Source organism: Ascidia mentula, chromosome 9 (assembly GCF_947561715.1).
Source record: "Ascidia mentula chromosome 9, kaAscMent1.1, whole genome shotgun sequence".
NCBI lineage: Eukaryota > Metazoa > Chordata > Ascidiacea > Phlebobranchia > Ascidiidae > Ascidia > Ascidia mentula.
Genome location: NC_138574.1, coordinates 15,146,494 through 15,163,573, shown reverse-complemented (window position 1 = coordinate 15,163,573; position 17,080 = coordinate 15,146,494). Strand labels below are relative to the sequence as shown.

General features: G+C 44.9%; 1 protein-coding gene across 1 annotated transcript; it reads left to right on the top strand.

Moving 5' to 3' along the window:
• Positions 1–9,142: 9,142 nt before the first annotated feature.
• On the top strand, positions 9,143–13,802 carry LOC145913453 (uncharacterized). Its single transcript, XM_083001105.1, has 2 exons — positions 9,143–9,296; positions 12,132–13,802. The coding sequence occupies exons 1-2, from the start codon at positions 9,231–9,233 to the stop codon at positions 13,371–13,373; spliced, it is 1,308 nt and encodes a 435-aa protein (XP_082857231.1). The 5' UTR covers positions 9,143–9,230; the 3' UTR covers positions 13,374–13,802.
• The last annotated feature ends 3,278 nt before the right edge of the window (positions 13,803–17,080 follow it).

Below are 17,080 nucleotides of genomic sequence, written 5' to 3'. Positions count from 1 at the left end.
GCGAATCAACCTCCCGTCTTTGCACCAACACAACCCCTGGTTCAACTCCCCACATTATGTGAAGTGGGGGCGTTACCAACGTTTGTAAAAATATTATGACTTTAAAGTGAGATGAACGCCCTTCGCTCCGACGTCATTCAAATAGTCTAAAAACAACTCACAGAGTTTGACGGAAACAGCCGGATTCAAAGTATTTGCGTTAAAACGTGATATTTTTTAAGTACAAAACAAGAACGTTTGTTTGTTCAACAAACCGTGGACCCGAAAGTGTCCATTCCACGTTTATCTGATGTATAAATAGTCTATAGTTAGTTCATGAAACCTTGTTTGTGAATTACGAAATGCCCACAAATGTTTCAACAATATATTTTATATCATCTGCCATTTCATCCACGTGAAACAAATCATCAGTAATTATGTTGGAAAGATTGGAAGAAATCTGTGGGCGGACTCTGATCTCAATCTATTTAAAGCTGGGAACACTGGAACCGGTTTCCCTGAGGGATTTCGTTCCACAGTCGCTTTGTTCGCAGACTTTGTCCGATTACTGTCCATCCCAGTCAGAGAGGAGTGACCCTAATAAGCGGGTGGACGCTTTGATGTCAAGTTAATCCTATTTCCAAGCATTAAGCGGGGAAAGACCGGGCTTGTCCAGCAAAGTTGACGGGGAACGGATCACTTGCGTCCCGCGGATTTGCGTCCACGGGTGATGAAAAATAATGAAGATTTAGATACCAGTGCTTGACAGTTACCCCCTGACCTCTGCTCCTAGCAAGACATCCAACATTTTTCTCCCCACAAGATCAAGAACGATCGCGCGCGTTTTCTTTGTTCCATCACAATCACGATGCCCCTCCCCCCTTCGGGCGATTGGATTAACGAGGCCGCGCGCCAGTTCCAGAATTTCTTGACCAGCTCTTCCCTCAGAACAACAGACGAGCCTAAGAATTCGCGGATCATGACGCGCTCGTGTGACATCACAACGGTTGCTTGGTGATCTGATTTGTAAACAATGGTAAATTGGTCAGCAGCAGAAACCGACAGAAGAACATGAAAGCAATTGTTTTTTTTGCTTGAAGTGAGGGATGATTTTGAAACTAAAACCTTATTTATGCATTCATAGATTCACAAATTCGTTTTTCTCAACCAAAAATGTCCGTCAGGACGGTAACCTTTGGAATAAATATCGTCCAATAACACCAAGCATGAACAAATTGAGAGAATGTTGTCAGTTAAAATTCTTGTACTGAGGAATTCTGACACAAGTATTGATGGAAAATCCAAGCTCCATCCATTACAAACCCAAACCATGTAACAACATAATGAGTCAGAATAGAAACGAGATCCCTCCAACCGACATTTCCAAGGACTTGTGATTAATCCCAGGGTTGTGGGAAAACCGACAAATCCGATCCGATTCCTCACGTTTCGTCAAAAGTAATAATAACAAATCCACACCGGACGCCGGGTCACTTTCTGGGGTCACTCGGGATCAAACTAGATGTGACCCGTGTTTTGGTCGGTTCATGACCCCGGGTCACAAACGGCCGAGGTCGATTCTTTGACAGTTGTCAGATGTCACATCAAGTAACGCCATTTTTCCTCAGCTTGGTGCGACTTAACTCCGGTTTAAACCAAAGCGTAAAAGGGGAGGTTTATCTGTAGGTGAAGATAACGAGATGTCAGCAACGCTTCGAGCGACTCCGTCAACACCAGGAAACGACCACCGGAGTCGATCATAGAAATCATAGAAATCATTCGACGTCTGCTCAGCTTCTTCAACTCAATTAAAGGGAAATAAAATTCTGCCGCCGATGGATTGGAAACAAGCACAGAAAGGACGACTAAGTCACCGTGAAATCTTGATTTTCGCCACTTAACTGCTTGTGGTTGGTGGGCTCGCCATCTGGGAATACTCGCCTGATGGTAGCTTGTAAAACGCCACCAAGTCAGAATATTGAACTGAGTGTGGCGAATCGACTGCACGACGGGGAAATTATATGAGGTTGTTAAAAAATTTAGTGTGAAATTGAACCCTGGTTTGACCTCATTTGATCTGACGTCACAAAACAAATAAAAACGTCACAATCCGAATATCTCGTGAACCCGACGAGTTTGCTACAAAACTACAACAATTGTTATCAGGATTATGAATCAACATTTATTGTGTGCATTTATCAATGGTTGTCACTAACGGTTTTTAGTTAATCTCTTGTCATTTACTTTAATTCGTTTTTTTTTCCATTTCCGCAATCAATCAATGGAAATAAAGCGTTAAATCCGGTGCCCTGACAACGTCGCAATTATGACATCACAACGTAATTGATCCCTGTCAAAAAAATAGGGCGATCGCTTCAAAAAGCGTTATCGCGCCGATGAACAATCGACTGCATTATTCAAAACGCGACAAGCGCGACAGAAAATCGATGGAGCGTCGCGCGAAGTCGATTGTTGTGGTAAGCGCCCCCTGCCGCGTCCCGAACCCCCCATAAGCCCAGGTATAAACACGAGGTGTCACCTGTGCTTGCTGGGGGTTCGCAGGGTTCGTTAAACCCGAACCAACAACTGAATACCAACAGGTTTATTCACCGAGCCGTGCGACAAATTCCGCTTTTCTTGTGTTTTTAACAAAATTTTAACACAAACGCCCTGCAAATTTGAGTGACATTTTAGTTTTCTCATGAAAGCTGTGTCCCATAACCCGATAACTTATGTTTTTCGATAGATTTAGCCCTCATTAAATAAAGCAAACGAAAGGCGCCTTTGATGAAATGTTGGCGCTAATTTCCTCGTCTTAACATAAACAAATGCTTTAACGTAAACAACCCTGATTTGATGATTGTGCCACATCAATATCAAAACTTCCACCTCTAACGTCATTCCACACCACTGTTATTGCGAAATAATAACAAGCGCCGGCTCAGTAGTTCTGTATACACACTCCAGTAGAGCGGGGAACGTTCAAAACAGGTGCTTTATATCAAGTGGTGTTGACGAGTGAGAGAGCAGAGAAGTCAGCGCGTCAACCTGCCAACATAATGAACGAGAGAGCTGACAGATGCTGAGCGTATGAACGCCCAGGAATCACTTTACACTAAACAAGGAACTCATCAGAGCAAGAAGCGCAGCCAACTTCAAAGCGTCCTGATTTGTTTTGAATGGCAACCGTAACCCCGTGTAGTTAATGGAGCACCATTTATTATCGCGCAGACCATTGTTAAAAGCGCGCGAGACGAGATCCCGACCCCTTAAGACCGCTTCACCTTCCGGCAAACCACCCCCCACACTTCCAAACTCCAACAACTTACGTGTTTTGATTTTCCGGACGCGTCGAAACGTTCAAACCGCCATCACCGGGTCGCGATGTGTGATGGGGGTGATCCATTCTCGAACGTCGTAGAATCGCGCGCGTCTTTCTGGCAACCCGAAACCATTGAAAATTCGCGCCACCCTCTCAACGTGTGGCCTTTGATGTGGCGTCGTGGAGTCGTGAGTTTAACGAACCCTGTTTCCACCAACTACTGTCTGTCCGGGATTCATTTTCTCACCATGGGTTGTTGACTAAACAACAATTCGTCGCGTACCCTCCCCCCCTTTCGTGTGTGTGGCGGGAAGGATTCGACAACTCGATACCGGCCTTCGCGACCCCACATTCGAGAATTAAACCGGGACAATCGGGGGGTCGATTGTCGTCGTTTCGATGAGGGTCCTTTCCGCCCTCACTTGGGTGGGGTATGTTTGTGAATCGATGTGAAAATATGTGGCGTCTGCGCCACCGAAACGTCCAGACTGTTGATGGAACCTCGTTGTCGAACAGGCGGAACGTGGGTGGAATAAAATCCACTTTATTTGTGCCTGAAGACCATTTCCTTGGATATCGAGAATCCAGTTAGAAGAATTTACTTCACGGAGGAAAGTTAGTTAAGGTTGAAGATGAAACCAAACAAAACGATTTAAGTTCGCACTCTCAACAAAATGTGGCATCACAAGTTGAGCAAATGAAACTGGCAACCAAAATTCGACTTATTTTATTCAATTTATGTCGTCACAACTTTTCACAGAAGTGTTTGTGACGTTGACAAAGGAGCAAACTGACGTTGATTAACTTCACCATGCTGGGATGAACTGGACCTTGCTGGGCCTCCTACAGGCTTAACCCCGGGTTAAGGCGAGCATCTTTGCTTAAAGTAAGGCAGAAGATCTTCTAGTAGCCTAGGATTCATTACCGTTGTTGGTTTGGGTCAAACTTAACCCCTGAATGTTCGAAGAAACCTGAGTTTCTCGGGAAGTCGGGCAAGTTGTTCCAGACTAAAATTCTTACCGGGGGATTAACACTGGATGTTAGGCTTGAAGAAAACACAGACGACTGAGTTACTGTTTATCTTCGCCTACGATTCTAAACATAGAACACCTGCATTTGGCAGCAAATATTCCTACCGACAACGAGCGGTCGTTTATTTTGGAGCAAATCCGCGGCAAACTTATTTATTTTGGGGTAAATTTTGTGCAGCTTCCTCCACCCGAATGGCGGGAGAACAATTAACGCCACTCATTGGAGGCGGGATTCACAATTTTGTTGAATAATTCCGCATATTTCAAACAAAAAGGTACTGAAAAGTTAAATGCAATGGATTCATGGGATGACTTAACCTGTGCTCACATGCCACATGCCACATTCAACATGTCAGCGTTTTCGAAATATCCAACAACATTCCATCCATAACAAATAAAACCCTTCGCGCTTTGTTGAATTTTTCTCGCTTCGTAAACTTTTTACTCAAACAATCCTGGATGTTTACAATTTGGGGGGAGGGGGGCAAGTAACGCACGACCTCTCTCTGTGACGCCATAGTGATTAATTCCAGAACGTGACTTCGCGTCAAAGCAGAAGTGTTTTTCTACGGTTAAAGCTTCAACGTTGGAATGGAGAAGAAGCAACAAAATGAGCGATACCGCGACGAGCGATTGTTAGAACGTTCGACTTCTTATCCATGGAACGCGACGACAAATAAATCGCGGATTTTTCGTCCGTAGTTTGTTCGTTGAATCGAATTAACTGACGCGAGAATCGCGAGAAGCTTTGAAAATCCGTCAATCATACGCAGAAGGATTTCGTCTCCAGGCTGCCGTGAGATTAATGCGCGCGCGTTCAGCACATAAAGGATCGCACTCGAGAATATCAGACGCGCGTGGAGCTGTGTTTGTAAAACATGTCATAAGTATTGGACGCTCGGCGGAGCTGTCAAGGCGCTGACAGGCTTAACGCGCTATTGTTTGTTTAAGGCTACGTTCAGCCTCCGATTCTCCCCAACAGCTGAGAAATGAAGCGAAATTTCTTCGCCTAAAGTTTCCTCGCTAGAAACCACGAGGTTAGTTCACGATAAATTCTCTGCAACAAATCGAAGCAGCGGACGATATTATGTTGTTTACATCGGCTGTGATTATAAACGGACGATGGTTTGTGGCAAGTTTATATCGGAGTGAAATCAGGACATTTACGATGAGAGAGCTTACCGAGTAATCTCCGGATTTACGAAAAACACAAAACATTCAACCGATCTTTCGTAAACCACACAACAAAAGTAATTGTTCGGTGACGTGGCAAGCAATTATTGGTTGCAATATTAATGTCATGTTATGGTAAAACGTCCATATTGCGGGGTTAAGTCCAGCAATCATTGAAATGAGACCTGTATGTTTTCGTATCTTTATTCAACGCAAAATGACTGAATTTATTTTTTAATTCTTAACTTTTTCAAACACAGATTTTCATCCAGGAATGTTTTCTTTAATTAAACAAGAGCTAGGAATCGTTAAAAAAACAAACGTTCCAGCACCGAGCCCTGCCTGCCCTGATTTATGATCGCGAGTTTAACGAGTTAGTAATCACGACACAGTGCAAGACTGCGAGGCGACATCGGTGATGAATTATGCAGGAAACTTTAAAATGGCCTCGTGTTGACACGTCATTGGAATCTTCCTGTAAGTTTTACCCAATTCACTTCCTCGTTGCCAAGCTGCAGTTTCTTCTGAAAGGCTGGACGGGGATTTGGTTTTACAAACAAGCGGGCCACGCTAGAAAGTGAAACAGTAAAGTAGGCTCAGTTTATCCTACACAGCAGTAATACATTCTGGCATTGGTTTGCCAAGAGTTGCTGGACAAACACCAAAGTGTTCAAAACATAATTCTGTACAAAGAGAATCTATCAAAAATAGAATGAAATATTCAAGGAATTTTACACCTATATTATCCCTTATATCAAAGTGTGGGCAAAAGTGCGCACTTAAGTAACTGATAACTACGTAATAAAACCTGGGTGCGGTGAACAAGCAGGCGAGAAACATATGTTTCCCTCAACCAATCACATGCGCCATCCTGCACACGTGATACCCCGGTAGAAAGGATGACAAACAAGATATGGAAGATCTTCCCTTCCTCGCAACCCCGTTTGCTATCGTGGAGAAACCTTGCGGTGTTTCCATTTTACATCGAGCCTCATATTCAGGAACACAGCAGCCAGGAAAATTCGTGTTAAGTTACAGGATGTAATCGAAGCGGGCGATCCAATGTGTGTGTGGGTTAGGCAAAGCAGACGGCGACCGCTGTGAAGAAGACAACTTCGAGCATAGCCGGTTTCACAAACCGTCAATCATCGGCCCCTCGTACAAAATATCCGGTGTAAGCACCAGACTCTGCACTCTCTTGTGGGACTTCACGCTGTAGGGTTGAAGCCTCGTGATTGAGAATGGCAAGAAAGCGACGCCCGACGCCGATTGTCACGTACTAGAACACTTCAACGCGGTCACGTGATAGAGTCGGGCTTTCCATTGTCTAAAGTCGAATCCAACCTTCGTGACGTGAATAAAAAGAGAATTTTCCCGAAACAAATATTGTTGTATTACCGGATGTGGATTGACGCGACCCAAGAATCCACTTCAATCCCCTCCCGCGCACGTTCATGTGAAAAACATTAAATCTTTCAGTAAAACATTCGACCACGGCAAATCGCGCCACATGGAAACGACTTGATGGTGTTTCGAATATAGTGGAATGTTCGGGTTATTAGAACGTTATTTGAAGTACTTCGTCATTTCCGTTTGCCTGGAACGCGATTCCAGAATATCACCCGATGAGGTCACGTGTAAAAAACTTTCAGCTTCACCCTCGGTTGGTGGAGGTGACTTCTCTGAGTAGAGAATATTTGAAGTAAGTGCCTCGAGTCGCGCGATCTTTTCATTTCCTCTTTAATAAAAGAACGCCAACGAATAATGAGAAGTCGACACGGAAGGGGGGAGGTCGCGCAGCGTCGATGACAAGACGAGAAACGGGCGCGCGCGAAATGAATTGTCGAAGATTCGATTAGAAGCGCACGACGCGTTTGTTGCTGTGTAAACTGTCTAGGGTGTCGACGAGCGAAGCTGAAAAGATCAACAAGATGGCAGAGAGCACTTAAGGCGAGGGAGTAGCGGAGAGAAAAGCTGCCGACTTGTCAATCAATCATCATCTGGGCCCTCCTAGCACGGGGAGAGCGCCTGTTATTTTAAGAATGCGATAAGCGGAGCGGAGCGGGGTTCTTTCATCTGCCCCACGGCGCATTGTGGGCCTTTGTCCCCCTGACACGGGAAAGACGGATGACTTTTCTTCAGCTGAAAATCCTGCACACCCCCTCCCCCCACTCCCGAGTCCAGCTTCCGCCCGCTAAGTGGCGCAGCTGAGTCCTTGGTGCGTCAAAACACTCCAAGTTTACGAGCGCTCGAGGCGCTGGTCGATCGTCCATTATTGCGTCAAAATGACATGGAACACGATGGCTCGATTGTTTTAATGGCGAATATTTTTGATCATGTCAGGGTTGGGTTCTGAAATATAATTCTTGGTATCAATTCGTGATATTAGCGGGATCGTAAACTGAAACAGAAACGTGAAATTATGCCGGTTTAATTTTAAAGTGATTCACTTTTTCACGAATTCGTGATAAACCGTTTGGAATTCCTCCAAAATGTTTCTGCCAAAACGTTTTAGGTTGGTCGAAACAACGGCCAAATGTTGGTGAACAATTAAGGCTTAGGCGAGGAACGCGCGTGGTTTCAACAATGAATTTCCCGAGCGACAAAAAATGCGGCTTCTTTGAATGTGGCGACGTCGCCAGTTTTCAAAGTCTGGAATGAACAGCATCGAATTACGAAACCTTCCTCCTCATCTTCCATTCATAACTTAGGCTTCCAATTACTCAGTCAGGTGTCACAAAGTATTTCGCGCTCCTAACAGAGAAAATCGAACAAGGCGCGACGCTAAAAAGCGATGGTAATGTTCGAACAAAGGCAGGAGCTGTCAGGAGGTTTGAGGGACAGCCGAAAAAATGAATTGCCTTTCAATCATCCACTGAGCGCGAAGAGAAGAAGGCGCCCGGCGGAGCGAGAGGGCGATTCAGTCTTTAGACGCTTATCACAATCAGAACAGAACACCGAAGTTCGCGCGTTGTTCGCCGCGTGTTACTCGGGGTGGGATTATGTTGTTATGTTGCGCCGGTTTTTGGAACAGAATTGTGTTTCAAGTGTAAGAAAGCGCACAGATCGTATTTTAGATACAGTTGTTGTTAAATGAGTTAGTTCAAGTTTTAATGTAGATTGTTTAGATTCAGATATTTGCGCCATTGTCCGGAGTTAAAACAACAGCATTGACTTGGGGTAAAAACAAGCAGAAAGTAAAAAACTGATTTAATTTGCGTCGCGAAGCTAAAATACTGAAAAAAAAACGCTATAATTTAACAAACCTGGGAATAAATAGTTTCCCCGCTTAACTTGCAAACGTAAGGTACGGGTTTTGCAATTTCAGCGAATCAACTTCCAAGCATCACGGTTTTAACGTCAACATGTCAGTAAAGAATTTCCTGGCGTAGGCGAAGTGATCTCAGCTCCTGTCATGTCGAGTTGCGAACAGGAAAAGGTTAGCTTGCTTCCCTCGAAAGATCGCGAGTCGACAAAATTTTCGCCGTGTCAGACATAATTTGATCCGTTTAACCGAGCGTTTGAGGTTGAGCGACAATCTGGGGGATCGTTGAACCCCCCCATGACAGCTTGTCCAGTCGTCAACGCGTGATCATGCGTACATGCCGTCAATAACATGTCGTTGTGTTTCAGGAAGTTGCATAGATATTGAAGTGAAAACCTTAACTGCAATCTGGTATATTTGCTTTGCTTTCTCAACAAGACATCGGGAAAAGCGTAAAACAATGGCGGGAAGAACGCAACAATTTCTCCGCAACGAATACATCCAGCCTCCGCCTGGACCACCTACGGTAAGCTAAGTTTTACAAGTTTTGTCAAAAATTCAGCCAGTAAATGCTGGATTACCTAACGTTAATGCTGGTATGAAAACTGCTAACGGGTTGATGACACAAAAACACGACGTCGTATATTCTTCATTCCGTTCCACTATCTGCGACTTTGTTGCGTTTCAACAGCAAGAATTCTTAGTTCAACTTTTAAATGAGAAGCTCAAATTTAAACAGAATCTTATTGTTGACATCACAAGATTTTAGCTCCGCCATTTTGACAATTTAGTGACACCAAATAGGATTAGAGTTTGATGAAGGGCAAATCAATGAATGTAGAACCGATAACAATCGATTCTGGAATTGTGAAACGCGCGAAGCTTGCTGCAGTGCGAATGGGATTGACCGAATTTTGACCCCCCCTGTCCGAAGCCTGACCCGGCAATACTCTCCTGCGCCGCGATCGAAATTGGGTCCCGGGCCTCGCGGCGTCGCGCGCGCGGTTGTAAATTATCGAACAACGAAGCGCGGTTCGGGTTCGGAACGTTCCCCACTGCAAGGTCCGGAATGAGGAAATCCATCACACTAAAATGGGACTATTTTAAGTGCGGGCCGGAAGTGAGGGGGGTTATGAATGTGCTCGCGACGCGGATACTCGCTTGACGCGCGGTTGTTGCGCATTCGACAACTTCCAGCACAATGCCGACGCTTCGATGGCGAACGCGCGCAACGCATCAAACAATGGAAACGATTTAATTGGTAAAAAGGTTGTCGATCATACGCGTCCTTAATATGTTGCGTTCAATCATCTTTGGATTGTAGCATCCTCCACACGTTAGCATCCCTTTCTCTCTTCCGGCTCCAGGAGCAATGTCTGCTCTATTCCGGATGACTTGCTTCCCAAAGCCCACGTTCGCTTGGAGCATTTCCCATTAATTATCACTGCCAGGAGCCGGTCGGGCGCTTTCCTCAGGCCATCGCGATATTTACAAGCAATATGTCAAGCTTAACAAAATCCGTAATACAGAATTAAGTCAGTGCCTGAATAATGTTGAATTGATCAACAAAGCTCGGGGTAAGTTGGCAGCGCACTGTGGAGTTTGAGCCACGAGAATAGAATCGGGATTAAATTGTGACAAAACGCAGACTTCTTGGTGGGTCTCTGCCCTTTGCTTTCAAATATTTTGGGATCGTGCTAGCATTTGAAGGCCGATCAGTCAGCACAGTAATCCACCCCTTCCTCACAACCCAGCACCCTCCCAAGCAATCAATCGTCACCCCATTGTCCGCAACGTCACAACACAAGGCTCTCTCATTTCCTCACCTATTAAAGGGAAACTCTGCTACTGCAAAACACCCCGGCCCTTTTATTAATCCCGAAGTTATTCCAACAGGACAATGACGTCATTACAAGGTTGGGTGGGCACAGACATGCATGAGTTATCTTTTACGGAGTGTGGAGATAATTACCGCGCCGGACGCGAGAAGTTCGAGGGGGTGAAACGTTCCAAGACTCGGTAGATTTGACGCGATTGATGGGGGTCTTGTGGGGGGATGGATAGCTTACGTTTGGCATAGATGCTCCACTTACCATGTCAGCACTTTGAAGTTTCCTTCATTACAAACGTCAATCAACGATAGATTCGCGTTCACATCAGCAGAACGCAATAACCGCTTTCTCGAAGCTCCCGCGCTGACAGAAAGCGTTCATCCACGACGCGTTTCGTCGAGTGAATTTGATAAGCAGTCAGTGTTGTCGCGATCGTCCATTGTTACCTCACAATGGGTCTTTGATCTCTCGAACCATAGGGGTGATCTTATTGTGTCACGGGCAACCGGCGTCGATTTGTCAAAGATATTTGGCACCATCTTATTTGTTTTACGTAATGCGCGCGACGATATCACCGCGGATAAAGATTGGTCGCCGGATTCGTCATCAAGAGGTCGAAAATTTACGACCACTAGCCTGGTTTTATCGCCTAGTCGCACTCGCAATAAAGCGTCAATCAATCGGCGACGCTCTTTGATCTTTCCAAGCGACGGAATGTAAATTTCCTTTACACCTGCTAGCCGTGCTTTTTATACGCTTCGCTTTATTGAATCCTTTCAACGCAGTTACGCCCATTTCTCTTTATTGGGTTTCACTCCGTTTGATGTAAGCAAAGAACGGATTCTCGTTTGGTCACAAATTCCACCATGAAAAGGGGGCAATTATTTGGCCATTTCAATGCAGCTGTCGGCTCATTATTTAAACTGTGACCTCTTAATGGACGTGGTTCGTACACTGATGTACAAGCGGCGGCCATTTTTGAAACCCGTCGTTAACAGGAGGTTTTTGGGATAAAATGTGTCGTAAAATGGATTGTCCGCATTTGGTTTCAGGTTAATTCATGCAATAAACCGTCCACAAAGACTTCCTGCCTCCTGATATAGGTTAATAACCTCACATCCGCGGCAACCTGACCACGCTTTAAGCTCGAATCGGTTTAATTGGATTAACTAATTAGCCGACAGCTACCGCAGTTTAACATGAATGGGGTTTTAATAAACGCCCTGACGTCTTGTCAAGAGATTAACATAGCAAGCTTGTGTGCCAAACATTCCTATGTTGTAATCTTATTTTTGTTGCTACGTCAGCTTCACGACTAAATCATTACCTCCCGAGTAATTGGCGCATGCCGATAATTGGTCAAAGTAATTTATTAAACTATTTTTTTTTTCAATTTAATGGTAAAAATTTAATTGTCAACATGCGAAAAAAAACTGTTTATCCCCTAGTTGTATAAGTGTTAGACAAAACGCTGATTACAGAACAGGGATTAAGTACTTAAGTCTAAACATATGTTGTTTTCATTACAGCTTGACGCCAAGAACAGCCCCCTAGCTTTGTTGGCTCAAACCTGCAGTGCGATCGGCAAAGACACGTCGAAAACATCGTCCAGCAGCAAAATTTACCCGGAGAGGAAACGGTCCCCCAGTATCGTCACCCTCCATAAACCACCTACAACCCCAGCATCCAGGACCCCACCCATGGGTGGTAACTCACCCCGTCGTGGCTCTGTGTCCCCAATCAACCCCAGAGCTCCAACGAAGAGGGAAAAATCCCCTGCAAGAATTGGGGCCTCATCTCCCCCCAAATCGCGCGCGTCTCCGGATTCGATTAAATCTTGCCCGGATTCGATTAAATCTGTCGAATCTTCCTTAATCGCCGGGATCAAGAACGACAAGGCGTCGCGCGCCGAACACAAACGCGCGACTGCACCGGAAGTTAAACGACGTCACACAACATCTTATGACGACACATCCGCAAAACACAACCTCGGGGAATCCAACGGAGCTTTGAGACAGAAATCCTCTCCCACTGCGTCACCCAACCGAGCGTTCAGCAGCTCATGCGGTTGCCCCCTCACTACAACCTCAATCACCGACACAACGCGTCACACAGCACACGGAAGCAGTCCATCGTCACCTCCACAAGCGATCTCGATGCTGTCCCTGTACGATCCGTTTTGCATGGGTTGCCAAGGACCCCATGTACCCGGGAATTCGTGTTATGAGGGTTTGAAGTCGAGTCAGCTCCCATTCTACCCGTTCGCGAACCCGGCAGCAGCGAGTACTTACTACGCTCAGATGGTGATGGCGGCAGCGGCGAGGAACGGACTCGACCCGATGCCTCATGTTTGTAATTGGGTCAATGTTGGGTCTGGGAGCTGCGGGAAGAGGTTCGCAACAGCCGAAGAACTTTCAAACCACCTCAGGACGCACGCCCTGCCCTCAACCAGCGTCGCCAGCGCCACGAACAGTTATTTATTGAACGGACTCGACAAACTGGCATCCAACCCGTACGCAGCTTACCTATCACAACACGCCGCTGCATTGGCCGCCGTTTCACCGAGTGCGACCAACCCTGCCAGTAATTTCCTATCCAGGAGTCACAGCCCAGTAGGCAGATATCACCCGTACAAGAGCTCAAATATGTTGGGTCAACTCTCCGGTGTACCGCCGATCCCGATAGCAGCAGGTGCCGGGCCTTACTGCTCACCCTTCGCATTGTATGGACAACGACTTGGTGCGGCTGCTGCTGGCTTCTCGTACCCATGAACGATCCTTATGTGGGCGGTTTTATGGGGTCGCGGTTGTTTGAGTGGGTTTGGGGCCGAATGCGGAAATCGCGTCGACAATCGTGACGCCGCGGTGGTTGATTGTTACGACACAAGCGCTGAGAGTTCCAGATTGTGGTTCGAACTTGTTGTTGACAAGTCCCGACGCCTCTTTCACCACCTTCGATATTGCTCGGACTCATCCATTAAAATCGATTCCCCCGAGGTTCGCACTTCTCTGTCAAACCGAGCAGAGTTCGCGCGTTTCCATTGTTCACGCACCTTCTCGTTTGTTTGTCCACACAATATTCGCCCGCGTCGCCTTTTTTTTCAAATATCCGTTTTATTCTCAGACCTGTGCATTGTGACGTTATTTGCTGTCAATCTTCATCTTGTCGAGATCGCACCCAAAACTCGAATAAAATTTGAAAGATGAAAAATCACGCGCGTGTTTCACAGAAGTGAGGAAAGTTTGAAGGGGTTTTACCAAAACCGCAACTTTTCCAAGTCACGTTTGTTTAAAATAATGAAAGTTTAAAATTAAAAAGACCGGCCCAAACTGCTACTAACTTTGACATGTGTGAAAAAACGTTTCGGCAAGAACTTCTGCCATCATCAGTTTGAATGACGCGGTTGGTGGAACTCCGTTATTATAAGGAGCTGACCTGAGTGACGTCACAGATCGTGAAAGTTTTACATAGAAATATAATCATACCGATACTTAGAGTTAACTTTATGACTGGCAGAGTCAGTATAGCCAGCACTTCAGTAATCAAGTTGAAAAGCTCACTTTAATCGTGAAACTAAATTGTTGGATATTTCGTGTTGACAAAAATCCACTTACACCTCAACCCAGCAAACAAAAAACCCCGCAATAAATTTTCCGATGTTGGTTTCGCTTCATCGGTGTCATGTGACATAACAATAGCAGGGAACGACCTCTGAGAAGAACGAAACCATCACTGGAAAATTACCCGCTTATGTCGAAAGCCAACCTCGTCCATCAAACCTCAAGGAATATACATCAGCTCCTCTGCATGCGCAGGGAGGGACAATTTATACTCAGTAATATTCCAAGGAAGTCAGGGAAAACAAATTTAATCACAATAACCTTCAGGATTTAAACCATTTGCAGGAGATGTTAAAGCAACCTTGAAGCACAAAGTGTCTACGGTGGATGGAAGGATCTTGAGGAGCGTGTTTTCGACAAGAATTAAATTGTGTCAACATTTGCGTGTGGAAGAAAAACCTTCTATAATCGCATTATGGCTGACCAGAAGGGATGATGTCTGAATTGAGGTTACCATGACAACAATCTATGTGAGGTAATAAAGACAATCCTGGTGTCCAATGAGCGGGCGACGATTGACGACCTCCAGGTGACAAATCTGTCAAACCTTGCTTAAAACGCGGTGGGCGGCGGATGAGCGCTCGATATTCGGCCGGAATCGTCGATCAACGGAAAACAGAGCTGTCGTGTCAGATCACCGCCATCATCCGATTAAAGCGAGTTGTTTGTACGAGTTGTGGGAATTTGTTTGTTGCTCGTCGCTCTCTCTCTGTCAATCCACGCGAGTTTCACGGCTTCGTGGAAATCTTCAAGAACGCGTAAACCCCGATGACCTTGCGCGTGTTGCTCAAGGTTACACATGGTCAAGTGTTAGGGGAATAAAAAAAAAAGTAATAATGGGGCAGATATAATAACAACAGGTTGAAACAAATTCAAAAATTTGTCGTGGTTGAAACAGATTTGCTTTGAAAGCTTCCAAATGTGTTTTTTTAACAAAAATTTAAAAAGGAAATACTCTTTCAGATGACAAATGTCGTGTCCGGTTGATCCCAATAGCTGTAGGTTGGAACACAACACGTACGTTGCTCCCGTCACGTATCATCCAGTCTTCGTTTATTTAGGATCCCACCAACTTAGTGAACTTGTTGGAAATTCCAATTTCAATCATCTTTATGATTTGACAGGATCACTGATCCAAACATGTCAATCAACTCAAAAGTCCCGCCCTTATCACGTGACACGCAGATGCCACACGCAAGTTCGAACCGCGGGAATCCTCAATCAACCTGACGTTATTTGTACACACGTGATCGCCAACCAATCAATCAGTCACAACTGACTTTATTGTTGAAATTCCAGTTGAATAATTCATGGCGTTCATGACCGCTTAAATATTCCAGTGGCATGAAGATATAAATTTTAAGATTCAAGCAATGGATTTTAGTTTGTTAAATTATGGGATTGCTTCAATTTTTATCAAAATAAGATTTAAATTGCACAAACACGACCGATGTTGCAGCAAACGTTACAGTGTTGGTCAGTTGATCCAGGGAAAACTTGTACAAAATATTGACCCTGTAAATTATGCGCCCCGGTATATTGCGTCGGCCTCAGTTCACATACAAGCATATTGCGTCGCCTTCAGTTCGCACACAAGCATATTGCGTCGCCCTCAGTTCGCACACAAGCAACGTATATCATAATTTTCTCCACGGCTTAGTGATGTCAAGGTTTCATCCGACCACCATGAATAGAGGCATATATAACCCTGGTTATAAAGACAGTCTGCTTGTTCTCGGGGGCAATGACAGGTTTCATCCATAGCGTGACAAGCAAAAGTATGGGTCTGTCAGAGTTCCGATGAGAAAATTGCGTCAAATAGAGTCACGTTGCTTTGAAATAACATCACGTCTATGAATAGCCACACACGTTTTTCGATGACCACCTGACTGACACCGAGATGCCGTGTTCGTCATCAATGACGTCATATCAGTGTATTTTCACTCTAAAGTTTTCTGAGCTGCGAACGAAATTGAAGAAGCTCAAAAGTCGAACTTTTGCGAAATTTCTTCACCGGGCGGATCTCCTTATAAGGCATGAGATGAATTCCAACCACTGGGATAGACGTTTGTGGCCAGGATTGAATGACGTCGGTTTATTGACGCGGACACCGCGCCTTCCAACCACGAACACAACAGAATCAGTCGAGTCATCGCGGAAAACCAAACTACGTCGCTCCTTCATAATTCCATTGGTAGGAAAACTGAGGCCAGGATTCAACGTTGATTTAAATACGTGTGAGATTGTGGTCGCCTCGGATTAAAACAATCAAAAATATATTCATGCCATAACCATGTTGACGCAGTGCATTGATATATGGAAAATACATGAATTTGAATCACACTACAGTCACTCACATCATCTCATCAAATTTAAACAAAGGTGCTTGGAATCGCGCATTTTCGTTTGGATTTCAACTTGAAAATTGGATTCAACGAAGTAGACGCTGGGAAATTTGGCTCACGAACAACGACACAAGAACAGAGTTATTTCGCTGTAGTGAAATATGTGTGATTGTCTACGACCAATTTGTAATTTTATGACTTCATTAAGTATTCAGATTCGTTCCGTATTAAAAAAAAATATATTGGTTGCAGGTTTTCGGATTCGGCCGAATCCGGATCGCTTATGTTTTGAAATAACTCCTGGTAAAAAGGAGAAAAATATCCTCAGCGTCGAATTGGAGCGAGAACTCGATGAGGAAAAACACGTTTGAGATTGGGACAGAAAAGTTTTTCACAAAAACACAACTTGAAAATTACGGAACGATTCCTTTAACATCACGGCCATGTTAGCAATTACTGAGAGCCGTCTCCCCTCGTTAGCGTCCACACTTCCCTCCACCGAAACCACAGGTG

Bases quoted from the DNA above. Each gene is read 5' to 3' on its own strand.
- LOC145913453 (XM_083001105.1), top strand. From the start codon at position 9,231: ATGGCGGGAAGAACGCAACAATTTCTCCGCAACGAATACATCCAGCCT. The intron at 9,297-12,131 runs GTAAGCTAAGTT...TTTTCATTACAG, and splicing joins CTCCGCCTGGACCACCTACG to CTTGACGCCAAGAACAGCCC.